The 16215-nt window shown below is 46.7% G+C and overlaps 1 protein-coding gene across 3 annotated transcripts in view; it reads left to right on the top strand.

Moving 5' to 3' along the window:
* Positions 1-16215, top strand: part of ARHGEF12 (Rho guanine nucleotide exchange factor 12) — a 195814-nt gene that overhangs the window by 112393 nt on the left and 67206 nt on the right. For all 3 annotated transcript variants that reach the window (XM_069741781.1, XM_069741782.1, XM_069741783.1), the window contains exons 26-28: positions 2516-2662; positions 3247-3332; positions 3413-3538. In XM_069741781.1, the coding sequence (XP_069597882.1) occupies positions 2516-2662; positions 3247-3332; positions 3413-3538 (359 nt within the window). The remainder of the gene's footprint in view (positions 1-2515; positions 2663-3246; positions 3333-3412; positions 3539-16215) is intronic.

Raw genomic sequence — 16215 nt, forward strand, 5'->3', positions numbered from 1 at the left:
CTGGACTCCTATATATTTTTTTTTTATTGCTTTTTAAGAATATTTTTGTGCTTGTGTTTTTACACCTTTACTTGATGGCAGTAGCTTTGTAGATGTTTTATACTGTGACAGTGGAGATGGGGCTGCCCTGCTTCTGTGTAGGGGGCTAGATTATGGTTGTGGCTTATGTGGAGGGTAAATGTGACTCCTGCAATGGGCAGATTAACCACACGGCATGAACCCCTGCGATAAATCAGACGCTCTTTAAGACGCGTATAGTCGAAGTTTGCATGGTCTCAATTGTACTAATACGCCCCCGTATGTCTGAAAGCTGCAGCTTTATTCCTAATGTGCGGGCCATTCCACCCTTCTCAGTGTAACCCCTTATCTTCTGAATGTTGGAGCCCCGTTACTGTCCAGCACACATTGTGTACACGTCTGCAGTAATGGCTTCTATTTTATGAGTAAATGCACTTTATGCAGCATTACACAGTTATATGGTTATAGCATAAACATAGAACAGAAAATGAAATAAGCTACATAACTGTCCTGCATAACGCCTCCCCGGAGCAGACGGTGCGGCGCGGTGATTTACAGGCCGCGGCATACACTCCTCGCGGGCCAGGAATGGCTCTCCTCTCCGGAGACTGCAGCTTGCGGATGCTGTCCTCAGGTTTTGCTGTCCTCAGGTTTTGCTGAACTGGGACATTGTGACTCGAGGACTATAAATCCATCACTTCCACAGCAGATCAACTGGTGAATATTTTATGGCTAGAAGATCAATATATCGACAGCATGCAGGAAAAATGAGGCGACTGGGAAAAACTCATTCATTCATCGTTCGTGCGCTATTTCAGGGAAAGCATTTATGGGCAAATGCAGCTATGTATTAAAGGGAGACAGTCCGTAAGATCGACTTTCCTCACCCCAAACCATATATAGTGATTTGCAGGTCTTTGGACTGTAAATCCATCTACCCCTTTATTTATTGTATCTGTTGCTGTATTTTTGAGTAATTGGCATTTTAATTCCAATGCAAATGAGCCGTTAAGTGCTCTGGGTGTGATAAAGTCTCTGGCTCAGAAGATTGTTTCCCCGCCCACCAGCAGCCGCCTCTTTAGCTTGATTTCATAGCTCACCATCTGATTATTCCTTGTCTGGAACCTGACATCACACAGAAGTGAGCTTATCAGTCAAGTTAAAGGGAACCTGTCACCCCGTTTTTTCAGATTGAGATATTAATACTGTTAAATAGGGCCTGCGCTGTGCGTTACAATAGTGTATGTAGTGTACCCTGATTCCTCACCTATGCTGCGAAATACATTACCAAAGTCGCCGTTTTCGCCTGTCAATCAGGCTGGTCAGGTCAGGTGGGCGTGGTGACATCGCTGTTTCTTCCCCATCTTTACGTTGGTGGCGTAGTGGTGTGCGCATGTCGCAGTGACGAATCCACTGCGCGCACGTGAAGAAGCAGCGCGCGATCTGCGCTATTACCCCCTGTCATCGGTGGGGGCGGCCATCTTCCTGGGGCCGCGCGTGCGCAGATGGAGTGCTCTGCTGCACGGGGCTTCAGGAAAATGGCCGCGGGATGCCGCGCGTGCGCAGAAGAGATCGCGGCGGCCATTTTCCCAAAGCCGAGATGCAAACTGCTTCTTCCCGTGCGCGCAGTGGATTCGTCACTGCGACATGCGCACACCACTACGCCACCAACGGAAAGCTGGGGAAGAAACAGCGATGTCACCACGCCCACCTGACCAGACCAGCCTGATTGACAGGCGAAAACGGCGACTTTGGTAATGTATTTCTCAGCATAGGTGGGGAATCAGGGTACACTACATACACTATAGTAACGCACAGCGCAGGCCCTATTTAACAGTATTAATATCTCAATCTCAAAAAACGGGGGTGACAGGTTCCCTTTAACGAAACTGGTGCTGAGCAGTGAAACATGGGGAGGCAGAGGCCTATTAGGTACTAAGTCACGCCCAGAAGCACTTAACACCTCATTTGCATATGAATTTAAACACTAATTACTTGGGAATGCAGCAACAGATAGAAGATATAAAGGTGTCTATGGATTTTACTTTTAAATCTTTAGGGCAGCACGATGGCTCCGTGGTTAGCACTGCAGCCTGCAGCGCTGGGGTCCTGGGTTCATATCCAACCAAGGACAACATCTGCAAGGAGTTTGTATGTTCTCCCCGTGTTTTGCGTGGGTTTCCTCTGGGTTCTTCCCACACTTTAAAGACATACTGACAGGGCATCTAGATGGTGAGCCCCAGTGGGGACAGAGATGATGTCTGTAAAGCGCTGTGGAATGAGTAAAATAAAGGTCTGCATGCCCATGTATGCGGTTTGGTCTTACTGACAGATTGCTGTAAATATGGTCAGTCACTCCATAAAATGTGTGATGGGGCATTCATGCTCTGAGATCCCTATACGTTTCCCATTGAGAAGGGGGCAGATACTTTTCCATGTATTTGTGTTCTTGCTGATGGCTTCGGAGTGTTTCAGCTCTTGCTCTTCTCTCGCTCAGAGCTGTTCTACACGGAGAGGGCGCATGTCCGGACGCTTAATGTTCTCAACCAAGTGTTTCACCAAAGAGTGATCCGAGAAGGCCTCCTAAACCCCGCTGAAACGCGAAGCGTGTTTTCCAATTTGGAGGAGATCCTAGAGATTCATGGTGAGTAAGAGCCATTACGTAGGGATATATTGTAAGGATAAGAATAGGGCTGGGTGTGCAGTACCTGGCATCGGCCACTGTACGGGTGACGACACTGTAGGGCATCTGATCATTCACCGGTGGGGGTGCCGATGGCCTATGCATAGGATAGGCTACCAAAATAACGGTATTGGATGTCTCCTTGTAGGATACTTTTGCCCTGCGTTTTGCATTGTCCGCCAGAGTTATACGATTTTGTGATGTATATCTTTGATGGATGCCCTTGTGCAGGCAAGCATTGCCATCAGTACGTTGGCATACATTTGACATATGCACCAAGAGCGTTATCGGACTGGTACTGCATGCTCAGTGTGAATGTAGACGTACTATGCCTCAATGAGCCGTGTACACTCTCGGTAAATTATGGAGGTTTCCATACAATGACATGTAGCAGTGATCCATCAGGAGCCTATATTATCCAAAGCAGATCCACGGCAGGAGTGCGTTGTTTTCCTTTGTTACCGATTAGGGTCTCTAAATGAAGGCTGCGTCTGACTTGTATGTTGGTGTCTATGTCCATTGACACTTTTATCCTTAATATTCAGTTGGCCTGAAGGAGCAGATGAAAGCCGTCAAAAAACGCCATGAAAATTCTGTAATAAAACAAATTGGTGATGACGTTTTAAGCTGGGTAAGTTCTCCTAACTCTGCCTGGTGCGCGTTCCTTACAGTCAGCCATGTTTCCTCTAAGTAATATGTCCGTCTGTGTAGTTTTGTGGACCCGAGGAAGAGAAACTGAAGCAAGCAGTAGCAACTTTCTGTAGCAATCAACCTTTTGCCTTGGAAATGATAAAGTCCCGGCAGAAGAAGGACTCGAAGTTCTTAATGTTTGTTCAGGTAGGTGACATTTTATTAGATTCTCTTCATATAACTGCGGACTCTTGCAAGTTCAGTTTCACATGATCTTTTTTTACTTTCATGATATTTAATAGAACATAGGAACGTGCTAAATTAGTGTTAGTTCAGTATGGTGTGCAGTGTACTTGTGACCTGAGGCACCATTGTAGGCAGTATACTGAATTTACTAAAGAATTACGTTTTTTCATTGTAGAGGGGAATAGATTTAAGTCAACATTTGAAGAGAAAAGAAAGCATCTAAATATCTAGAGGGGGTAGATCAGACCAGTTGAACTCTGTGAAAGTGTAAATGTTTTGAAATGCACAATGAAAAAGGTGGAAGAATCCCACAGGCTGTGTATGAGGGTATAGAGAAAAGAGAACCCATGGCAGACTCTGCAGGGGAAGAGAAATCCCACAGGCTGTGTACGAGGATATAGAGAAAAGAGAACCCATGTCAGACTCTGCAGGGTAAGGGACATCACACAGGCTGTGTATGAGGGTATAGAGAAAAGAGAACCCATGGCAGACTCTGCAGGGTAAGGGACATCACACAGGTTGTGTATGAGGGTATAGAGAAAAGAGAACCCATGGCAGACTCTGCAGGGGAGGGACATCACACAAGCTGTGTACGAGGGTATAGAGAGAAGAGAACCCATGGCAGACTCTGCAGGGGAAGGGACATCACACAAGCTGTGTACGAGGGTATAGACAGACGAGAACCCATGGCAGACCCTGCAAGAGAAGAGGCAATCACACAGGCTGTGTACGACGTTATAGAGAGAAGAGAACCCATGGCAGACCCTGCAGGGGAAGGGTAATCACACAGGCTGTGTACGACGTTATAGAGAGAAGAGAACCCATGGCAGACTCTGCAGGGGAAGGGAAATCACACAGGCTGTGTACGACGTTATAGAGAGAAGAGAACCCATGGCAGACCCTGCAGGGGAAGGGTAATCACACAGGCTGTGTACGACGTTATAGAGAGAAGAGAACCCATGGCAGACCCTGCAGGGGAAGGGTAATCACACAGGCTGTGTACGACGTTATAGAGAGAAGAGAACCCATGGCAGACTCTTCAGGGGAAGGGTAATCACACAGGCTGTGTACGACGTTATAGAGAGAAGAGAACCCATGGCAGACCCTGCAGGGGAAGGGTAATCACACAGGCTGTGTACGACGTTATAGAGAGAAGACAACCCATGGCAGACCCTGCAGGGGAAGGGTAATCACACCGCTGTGTACGACGTTATAGAGAGAAGAGAACCCATGGCAGACCCTGCAGGGGAAGGGTAATCACACAGGCTGTGTACGACGTTATAGAGAGAAGAGAACCCATGGCAGACTCTGCAGGGGAAGGGTAATCACACAGGCTGTGTACGACGTTATAGAGAGAAGAGAACCCATGGCAGACCCTGCAGGGGAAGGGTAATCACACAGGCTGTGTACGACGTTATAGAGAGAAGAGAACCCATGGCAGACCCTGCAAGAGAAGAGGTAATCACACAGGCTGTGTACGACGTTATAGAGAGAAGAGAACCGATGGCAGACTCTTCAGGGGAAGGGTAATCACACCGCTGTGTACGACGTTATAGAGAGAAGAGAACCGATGGCAGACTCTGCAGGGGAAGGGTAATCACACCGCTGTGTACGACGTTATAGAGAGAAGAGAACCCATGGCAGACTCTGCAGGGGAAGGGTAATCACACAGGCTGTGTACGACGTTATAGAGAGAAGAGAACCGATGGCAGACTCTTCAGGGGAAGGGTAATCACACCGCTGTGTACGACGTTATAGAGAGAAGAGAACCGATGGCAGACTCTGCAGGGGAAGGGTAATCACACAGGCTGTGTACGACGTTATAGAGAGAAGAGAACCCATGGCAGACTCTGCAGGGGAAGGGTAATCACACAGGCTGTGTACGACGTTATAGAGAGAAGAGAACCCATGGCAGACTCTGCAGGGGAAGGGTAATCACATAGGCTGTGTACGAGGGTATAGAGTAAAGAGAACCCATGGCAGACCCTGCAGAGGAAGGTAATTCTCACCCATCTCTGCATCATTGTCTTTCAGAGAAACAAATAATGAAAGCGTCAGCTGTATAACTAGGAGGATTGCAGCACATGTCTCAGACTTGCCGTGGGATCTCTTGACCTGAGCGTGGCAGCATGTATTTCTATGCAGTTGTCATGCTCGGGTTGGGAGAGCATTGCATTGCGATCCTCATCTGACTTATACGACTGTCTTATTCCCTAATGGTTGTAAAAGATGATATCACCCCAAAAATAATGCCATGCTTTATGTATCAGATCATTTTGCTGAACCTCAAATCCAGCATGTTTCTGGGAGGGAAGCGCCATTGTGAGATAAGTCTGAAAAGTGGCTATGATGGCGGGGTGTGAGAATATATGTGGGAGTGAAGATTACAACCTGTGCTGATGTGCGATAACTACCAGCATATGGAAATACATTTTCCTTGCTAAAGGTTTCGATAGTCTCTTATAGGGTTGCTAGAAAAACATGGCTGCTTTCTTTGAAAAACCGCGCCACATCTGCCAATAGGATGTGTGTGGTATTGCAGCTCATTTCTATTTACATTGGTTCAGTTTTTGGAAGATGTCCGCTATGGTTTTCTACTGAGCAATCCCTTTAATCCGCATAAATTTAGAAAAATTTACAATATCAGTTATCAAAGAGGTCGAAAAAGCTGTAGGTATGCTCGTTATCTCCGCCTCAGCACCATTCAATTAGGGGAAGGCGAGACCACTGTTCATGTGGTCGGGGTCAGACCTGCAGGCTATGTAACACTTATCACAGGTCCTGTGAATAGGACATAAGTCCTTATAATGGGAAAAAGCCTTGAAATATTAATTCCAGAATCGATGCACAGCGGAATAGTGATCTCCTGTGGTGAGCCCAGCCTTTCATCCGATGCTTCCATAGATGAAGTTTAATGGCAGCTGACATGAATGTGGGGAGTATTTCTAAGCTTTTATCATCAGTGGCCGATCCTAGAACACACCGTTCCTCTATTGAATGTGACACTGATGTTATCCTTTATGATCCCGGTATATTGAGTTACAGCCGAACCCTTACAACCAGGAGTAGTTTCTTTTCTTTGAATTTTTTGGAATTTGCATTCATCTTCTATTCATTATTTTTCCAGTGCTTGGCGCTGCCATAGCCCCTTAGAGCAAACATCACATCTAGTTGTATTTATTCTTTAATATTCTGCAAATGAGCTGGAATCCAGTGTAGAATTCCCCGTTGTGCAGTCATTCATAAACATCGCCATATCTTCTATACACGTGAGGGCATTTATCCTGGTAATGACCTTGCCGCCCCTGGCAGTGCCATACCTGAGAAGTGTAAGCCGGGTGACCTTAGTATCACCATCCGTTTTAATTTTTCATAAGAAATTGTTTACATGGCCCTGCCCTACGTGTGCAAGGAGGATACAGATATGTACTAGACAGATATCCTCTATATACCTGCACTATTGCGAGGGGTGTATTCACACAAAGTAATGATTGGCACCCTGGAGCACCCACATTCCTCACTTGTACACAAGCTAATTTATTCATTTTTTTAGGTGTTTGTGCAAATATCTCCTATATAATTGTCTAAGGGTCACTTCCGTCTGTCTGTCATGGATATTCATTGGTAGCGGCCTCTGTCTGTCATGGAAATCCAAGTCACTGACAGCCACGACAATCGGCGACGGGCACAGTCCGGCGGAAAAATGGCCGCTCCTTCCTCCCCGCAGTCAGTGCCCGCTCCGTACTCCCCTCCAGTCAGCCCTCACACAGGGTTAATGACAGCGTTGACCTCGGTGTAACGCACTCTAACGCTGCTATTAACCCTGTGTGACCAACTTTTTACTATTCATGCTGCTTAGGCCGCATCAATATTAAAAAGATCTAATGTTAAAAATAATTTAAAAAAATAAAAAATAGTTATATACTCACCGTCCGTCGGATCAGGAACAGGCCTTTCCCGCTCCTCGCGACGCCCTGGGGACCGCTCCATGCATTGCGGTCTCGCGAGATGATGACGTGCAGTTTCGCGAGACCACTACGTCATCTCGCAAGACCGCAATGCACTCTTCAGACCGGAGCGCGTGAGGAGCGTCTGTAACCGCTTCGATCCGGGGGCCAACGGAGGGTGACTATATAACTATTTTTTATTTTAATTCTTTTTTTTAACAGGGATATGGTGCCCACATTGCTATATACTGCGTGGGCTGTGCAATATATTACGTGGGCTGTATTATATACTAGTACGTGGCTGTGCAATGTACTGCGCGGGCTGTGCAATGTACTGCGCGGGCTGTGCAATGTACTGCGCGGGCTGTGCAATGTACACTGCGCGGGCTGTGCAATGTACACTGCGCGGGCTGTGCAATGTACACTGCGCGGGCTGTGCAATGTACACTGCGCGGGCTCTGCTGTAGACTGCGCGGGCTCTGCGCTGTATACTACGCGACTGGGCAATATACTACGCGGCTGGGCAATATACTACGTGCACATACATATTCTAGAATACCCGATGCGTTAGAATCGGGCCACCATCTAGTGTGTGTATATAAGTGTGTGTATGTATATATATATATATATATATATATATATATATATATATATATAATGTGTGTGTGTGTATGTATATATATATATATATATATGTATGTGTGTGTGTATATATATATATGTGTGTGTGTATATATATATATATATATATATATATATATACACACATATACATACACCACATATATATAATAACTAGCTGAAGAGCCTGGCGTTGCCTGGGCATAGTAAACATCTGTGGTTAGTTATAGCACCTCACTTCTCTTATTTTCCCATCACGCCTCTCATTTTCCCCATCACATCTTTCATTTTCCCTCTCACACCTCTCATTTTCCCCCTTACTCATTTCGACCTCACAGCTGTCATTTTCCGATCACTCCACTATTTTCCCTCACTCCTCTCATTTTGCACTCACACCTTTTCATTTTCACTTCAGTATATACATGTTTGTCATCTCCCTTATATATAGTATACACCTGTATGTCATCTCCTGTATATAGTATATACCTGTATGTCATCTCCCCTGTATATAGTATATACCTGCTGTGTCATCTCCCCTTTATATAGTATATACCTGTATGTCATCTCCTATATCTATAATATAACGCTCGGAGCGTCACTCTGTCCGAAGCCTTTATAGACTGCGCAAGCGCCGGCGCAGTCTGGACCCCACAGAGTGACGCTCCCAGGAGATCGCGGTATGCGTAAACACTGAACGCACACCGCCATCTCCAATGGAGAGGCAGGGACCGTGGACGTGCCAGGAGGGTAAGTATTATATTCACCTGTCCCCTGTTCCAGCGCTGCGTGCGGCTCCGTGTGGCTCCGTGTTCCGGGTCCTCTGCCTGTGACGTTCACAGTTCAGAGGGCGCGATGACGCGCTTAATGCGTGCCGCCCTCTGACTGAACAGTCATAGCCAGAGGACCCGGAAGAAGCGGCGGGCAGCGCTGGAACGGGGGACAGGTGAATATAGCAAGTGTCGGGGGCCTGAGCTAGCGGCGATACCGGCACCTGACCCCCACAGCGCGCCGGTGTCCCTGCCTGCTCAGGCCCCCCAGCACTCGGCGCCCAGCGACGATAGGTGAGTATGGTATTTTTTTTTATATATATATATCGCAGCAGCATACGGGGCATACACTATGGAGCATCTTATGGGGCCATCAACCATAATGGAGCAGTGTACGGGAGCATATACTATGGAGCATCTTATGGGGGCCATCAACCATAATGGAGCAGTGTACGGGGGCATATACTATGGAGCATCTTATGGGGGCCATAAACCATAATGGAGCAGTGTACGGGGGCATATACTATGGAGCATCTTATGGGGCCATCAACCATAATGGAGCAGTGTACGGGGCATATACTATGGAGCATCTTATGGGGGCCATAAACCTTTATGGAGCAGTGTACGGGGCATATAATATGGAGCATCTTATGGGGGCCATAAACCTTTATGGAGCAGTGTACGGGGGCATATACTATGGAGCATCTTATGGGGGCCATAAACCTTTATGGAGCAGTGTACGGGGCATATAATATGGAGCATCTTATGGGGGCCATAAACCTTTATGGAGCAGTGTACGGGGGCATATACTATGGAGCATCTTATGGGGGCCATAAACCTTTATGGAGCAGTGTACGGGGCATATAATATGGAGCATCTTATGGGGGCCATAAACCTTTATGGAGCAGTGTATGGGGCATATGGATGGGAGCAGCAAATTACAGCACGGTGGTGCAGGATGGGAGCAGCACATGACAGAACGGGGGTGCAGGATGGGAGCAGCACATGACAGAATGGGGGTGCAGGATGGAAGCAGCACATGACAGAGCAGGGGTGCAGGATGGGAGCAGCACATGACAGAACGGGGGCGCAGGATGGGAGCAGCACATGACAGATCGGGGGTGCAGGATGGGAGCAGCACATGACAGAATGAAGGCGCAGGATGGGTGCAGCACATGTCAGAATAGAGGCGCAGGATGGGTGTAGCACATGACCGAATGGGGGCGCAGGATGGGTGCAGAACATGACAGGATGGGGACGCAGGATGGAGCAGCGCATGACAGGATGGGGGCGCAGGATGGAGCAGCTCCTGACAGGATGGGGACGCAGGATGGAGCAGCACATGACAAGATTAGGGCGCAGGATGGAGCAGCACATACCAGGATGGAGACCATATACCAATATAAATGCTCGCCACCCGGGCGTAGAACGGGTTCAATAGCTAGTATAGTATATACCTGTATGTCATCTCCTCCTGTATATAGTATATATGTGTGTCATCTCCTCCTGTATATAGTATATATCTGTATGTCATCTCCTCCTATATATAGCATATACCTGTATGTCATCTCCTGTATATAGTATATACCTGTAGGTCATCTGCTCCTGTATATAGTATATACCTGTGTCTCCTCTCCTCCTGTATATAGTATATACCTGTATGTCATCTCCTCCTGTATATAGTATGTACCTGTATGTCATCTCCTCCTCTATATAGTATATACCTGTGTGTCATCTCTCCTGTATATAGTATATACCTGTGTGTGATCTCCCCTGTACATAGTATATATCTGTATGTCATCTCCTCCTGTATTAGACCTCGTTCACACGTTATTTGGTCAGTATTTTTACCTCTGTATTTGTAAGCTAAATTGGCAGACTGATAAATCCCCAGCAACAGGAAACCCTCCCCCTGGCAGTATATATTAGCTCACACATACACATAATAGACAGGTCATGTGACTGACAGCTGGCGTATTTCCTATATGGTACATTTGTTGCTCTTGTAGTTTGTCTGCTTATTAATCAGATTTTTATTTTTGAAAAATAATACCAGACTTGTGTGTGCTCTAGGGCGAGTTTCCTGTGTCAAGTTGTGTGTGTTGAGTTGCATGTGGCGACATGCGTGTAGCAACTTTTTGTGTGTCGAGTTGCATGAGACAGGTTAGTGTAGCAAGTTGTGTGCAGCAAGTTTTGCGCATGGCGAGTTTTGCGCATGGCGCCTTTTGAGTATGTGCAAGTTTTGTGTGAGGCAACTTTTGCATGTGTTGCAACTTTTGTGCATGTGGCAATTTTTCCGCGGGTGCAAGTTTTGCGTGTGGCGAGTTTTCCCATGAGGTGAGTTTTGCACGTGTGGCGAGTTTTGTGTGAGCCTAGTTTTGCATGTGGCGAGTTTTGCCCGTGGCGAGTTTTGAGCGGCGACTTGTGTTTCGACTTTTATGTGGCGAGGTTGGTGTATGTGTGGTGAAATGTGTGCTGAGGGTGGTATATGTGTTCAAGCACGTGGTAGTGTGTGGCGCATTTTGTGTGTGTTCATATCCCCGTGTGTGGTGAGTATCCCATGTCGGGGCCCCACCTTATCAACTGTACGGTATATACTCTTTGGCGCCATCGCTCTCATTCTTTAAGTACCCCTTGTTCACATCTGGTAGCTGTCAATTTGCCTCCAACACTTTTCCTTTCCCCATTGTGAAGATAGGGGCAAAATTGTTTGGTGAATTGGAAAGCGCGGGGTTAAAATTTCACCTCACAACATAGCCTATGACGCTCTCGGGGTCCAGACGTGTGACTGTGCAAAATTTTGTGGCTGTAGCTGCGACGGTTCAGATGCCAATCCCGGACATATACACATACATACACACACACACACACACACACACACACACACACACACACACACACACACACACACACACACACACACACACACACACACACACACACACACATACATACATACATACATACACACATACACACACACATTCAGCTTTATATATTAGATAATAATAATAATAAAAAATAATAATATTCATACACAGACAGATATGTTTGCCTTTGTTGGTGATGACAGCTTCAATATGCCTCCTGTATGGAGAAACTAGTCGTAGGCATTGCTCAGGTGTGAAATTGGCCCATTCTTCTACACAAACATTCTTCACATCCAGAAGGTTCAGTGGGCTCCTTCTATGAACTCTGAGCTTTAGTTCTTGCCATAAATTTTCTATTGCATTCAGGTCCAGTGATTGGCTGGGACATTCTTGAATATTTATTTTCCTTCTCTGAAACCATATGCGTTTCCTTGGCTGTGTGTTTGGGATCATGGTCTTGCTGAAATGTCATTTCATCTTCATCATCCTGGTAGATGACTGCAGATTATGAAGAATATCTTTTGTCCATTCAGCTCTCCTTCCGTTGTATGAAGTTTGCCAGTGCTGTTTGCTGAAAATCAGCCCCACCCCATGATGTTCCCACCTCCAAACTTCACTGTTTATGATTTTTGGGGGGTTATATGTAGTTCCTTTTGACTTCCGAACATGGTGTGTATTATGGCATCCAAAAAGTTTTATTTTGGCCTCATCTGACTGGACTATATTCTTCAAGTATTTCACAGGCTTGTCTAAATGTTGCTGAGCAAAGTGGAAACGCGCTTGAACATTGTTTTTGTTCAGCAATGGAGTCTTGGGTGGTGATCGTGCGTACAGACCATGGGGGGTGATTGCATTACTTATTGTATTCTTTGATACAAATGTACCTGCTGATTCTGCCTGTAATTTGATTTTCCACTTTGATTTTGAGTATCATTCCAAATCCAGACCTCCCTGGGATATTAATTTTGATTTACATTGATCATTTTTATGTATTATTGTTCTCAACGCATTTCACTATGTAGTGACTAAAGATTTACAGCTGGAATATTTAATTCAGTGATATCTAGGATGTTGGGTTTTAGTGTTCCCTTAATTTTGTGTTTTATACACTGCACAAGAAAATAAATGATTTATAGTCTGTACCAGCACTGATCATGGCTGATGCAGCAAGTTATCAGCTATAAAGTACTGCTGACAGCTGCTGGATTGTCACTTGTCGGGGGATGCTAGTCCCTTAAATCGCAGGTCAGTAAAAGGACATATTGTTGGTTATTAAGGGTTTAAAGTACCAGTCAACTCCTGGACAGTCTGTGGTGCAATGTGGCATTGGTGGATGGAACGAGACATGATGTCCCAGATTTGCTCAATTGGATTCAGGTCTGGAGAATCGGCAGGCCAGTCTATAGGATCAATGCCTTCATCATGCAGGAACTGCTGACACACTCCAGCCACATGAGGTCTGGCATTGTTGTTCGTCAAAAGTAACCCATGTTCAAGAGCACCTGGATATATGGTCTCACAAAAGGGGTTGAGGATCTCATCCCGGGACCTAATGACAGTCAGGGTACCTCTGGCTAGCACATTGAGGGCTGTGCAGCCCTCCAAGAAATGCCACCCCACACCATTACTGACCCACTGCCAAACCGGTCATGCTCGAGGATGTTGCAGTCAGCAGAACGTTCTCCACGGTGTCTCCAGACTCTTTGTGCTCAGTGTGAACCTGCTCTCATGCGTGAAGAGCACAGGGCGCCAATGTCAAATCTGCCAATGTGTGTTCTCTGGCAAATGCCAATCGCCATGCACGGTGATGGGTTGTAGGCACAACACCCACTTGTGGATGTAGAGCCCTTGAGGACACCGCCCTCATGGAGTCTGTTTCTGACAGTTTGAAATGTTAGTGGCCTTTTAAAGGTCATTTTACAGACATTGTGCAGACACAGCAAACCTTCCTGCCACAGCTCGCATTGATGTGCCATCCCGGATGAGCTGCACTACCTGAGCAACTTCTGGGTTGTAGACACTGCGTCATTCTACTGTACAGTACCGATAGGGGTGAGAGCAATGACAAAATGACCAAACCACCACTCCTTTATAGGGGGTGTCTTGCAAATTGCCTATCATTTCTACCTGTTGTCTGTGCCATTTGCACAACAGCAGGAGAAATTGATTCATAATAGGTGTTGTTGCTTCAAAACTGGACAGGTTGATTTCAGATGTGTGATTGACTTGAAGTTCCATTGTGTTGTTTAAGTGTGTCTGTATGCATGTATGGTGTCTGTGGGTATACACACGAGCTTTCTTTCAGTTTTTTTTTTTTTTTTCCAAAAAAGAAGGCAGCACTCCATTTTTCTTAATAAATGTGCAGGATTTAATCAGACCCACATGTCTGTGTGACGTTTTCGGCTCTAAATGAGCATACACATACACACACATATACACACACACATATACACACACACACATATATACACACACATATATACACACACACACACACACACAGTAGATGGTGGCCCGATTCTAACGCATCGGGTATTCTAGAATATGCATGTCCACGTAGTATATTGCACAGCGAAGTAGTATACAGCACAGAGCCACGTAGTATATTGTCCAGTCACGTAGTATATTGCCCAGCCAGGTTTGTCACAGGTGAAAAAATAAAAAATAAACATATACTCACCGTTCCGAGGGAGCCTTTGTAGTCCACGGCAGGTTCCGGTCCCAGGGTTGGTATTAGCGCAGGACCTGTGATGACGTCGCGGTCACATGACCGTGACATCATGGCAGGTCTTTGTAGCGCAGGCGCGCAGGGCCTGTGATGACGTCGCGGTCACATGACCGTGACATCATGGCAGGTCCTTCTGCCACCTGAACCTGCAACGGAAGATGGTGGCCGGCGCAAGCTGCAACGGAGGGTGAGTATAGCAGGTTTTTTTTTTTAATTTTTAACATTACATTTTTTACTATTGATGCCGCATAGGCAGCGTCAATAGTAAAAAGTTGGGGACAAAAAGGGTTAATAGCGGCGGTAACGGAGTGCGTTACCCGCGGCATAATGCGGTCCGTTACCGCCGGCATTAACCCTGTGTTAGCGGCGACCGGAGGGGAGTATGCGGGCGACAGGCACTGACTGCGGGGAGTAAGGAGCGGCCATTTTCTTCCGGACTGTGCCCGTCGCTGATTGGTCGCGGCAGCCATGACAGGCAGCTGCCGAGACCAATCATTGAATGAATAACCGTGACAGAAGGACAGACAGACGGAAGTGACCCTTAGACAATTATATAGTAGGTATCACTCGTGTGTTTTGGGGGGGTGGAGCAAGAAACCAAATTGGACTGACTGCGGGTTTTTTTTTTCAGTGTATTTCACACAGGTTAGCATATTAGCCCATGTTACATTGGAAATCCAACGTCTTGGCCACATTGCACAGATATTTGTTAGGGCTCGACAGCTCCTCTACTCTCCTGTCGCCTGGGTCTGAAGGAAGAAGCGCTGGCTGCACTTCCTATCCGGATTACGCAGTGATTGTGCAGTGCTGCGTATACAGAGATCAGTAAGGCAGAGGAGTCTGGCTGTGCCTGACAGCCGCCTCCGCACTCCTGCAGCTGCACTTCGTATCCGGATTACGCAGTGATTGTGCAGTGCTGCGTATACAGAGATCAGTAAGGCAGAGGAGTCTGGCTGTGCCTGACAGCCGCCTCCGCACTCCTGCAGCTGCACTTCCTATCCGGATTACGCAGTGATTGTGCAGTGCTGCGTATACAGAGATCAGTAAGGCAGGGGAGTCTGGCTGTGCCTGACAGCCCCCTCCGCACTCCTGCAGCTGCACTTCGTATCCGGATTACGCAGTGATTGTGCAGTGCTGCGTATACAGAGATCAGTAAGGCAGAGGAGTCTGGCTGTGCCTGACAGCCGCCTCCGCACTCCTGCAGCTGCACTTCGTATCCGGATTACGCAGTGATTGTGCAGTGCTGCGTATACAGAGATCAGTAAGGCAGAGGAGTCTGGCTGTGCCTGACAGCCCCCTCCGCACTCCTGCAGCTGCACTTCGTATCCGGATTACGCAGTGATTGTGCAGTGCTGCGTATACAGAGATCAGTAAGGCAGGGGAGTCAGGCTGTGTCTGACAGCCGCCTCCGCACTCCTGCAGCTGTTTACTCTGCAGTCACATTCTGAAGCGTTATTGCAGAGTGATATATTGTCCGCCACTATGTTTGCTGGGTGGGTTTGACACCGTTATGTTTACTACAAAGTTAATGGCATGTGAATGCTGTAAAAACTAATCATGAGGAACAATTGCAGAATTTCATGGTCGGTTTTATTTCCATTTCATGTTATTGTAGTACAGTATATAGAACTAGGACGTGGTGTCATTTACAACATAACTTGTCCTGCATAAAACAAGCACTCAGAGGTTTGGGAATGGGAAAAAA

The sequence above is a fragment of the Ranitomeya imitator genome, chromosome 10, assembly GCF_032444005.1.
Source record: "Ranitomeya imitator isolate aRanImi1 chromosome 10, aRanImi1.pri, whole genome shotgun sequence".
NCBI lineage: Eukaryota > Metazoa > Chordata > Amphibia > Anura > Dendrobatidae > Ranitomeya > Ranitomeya imitator.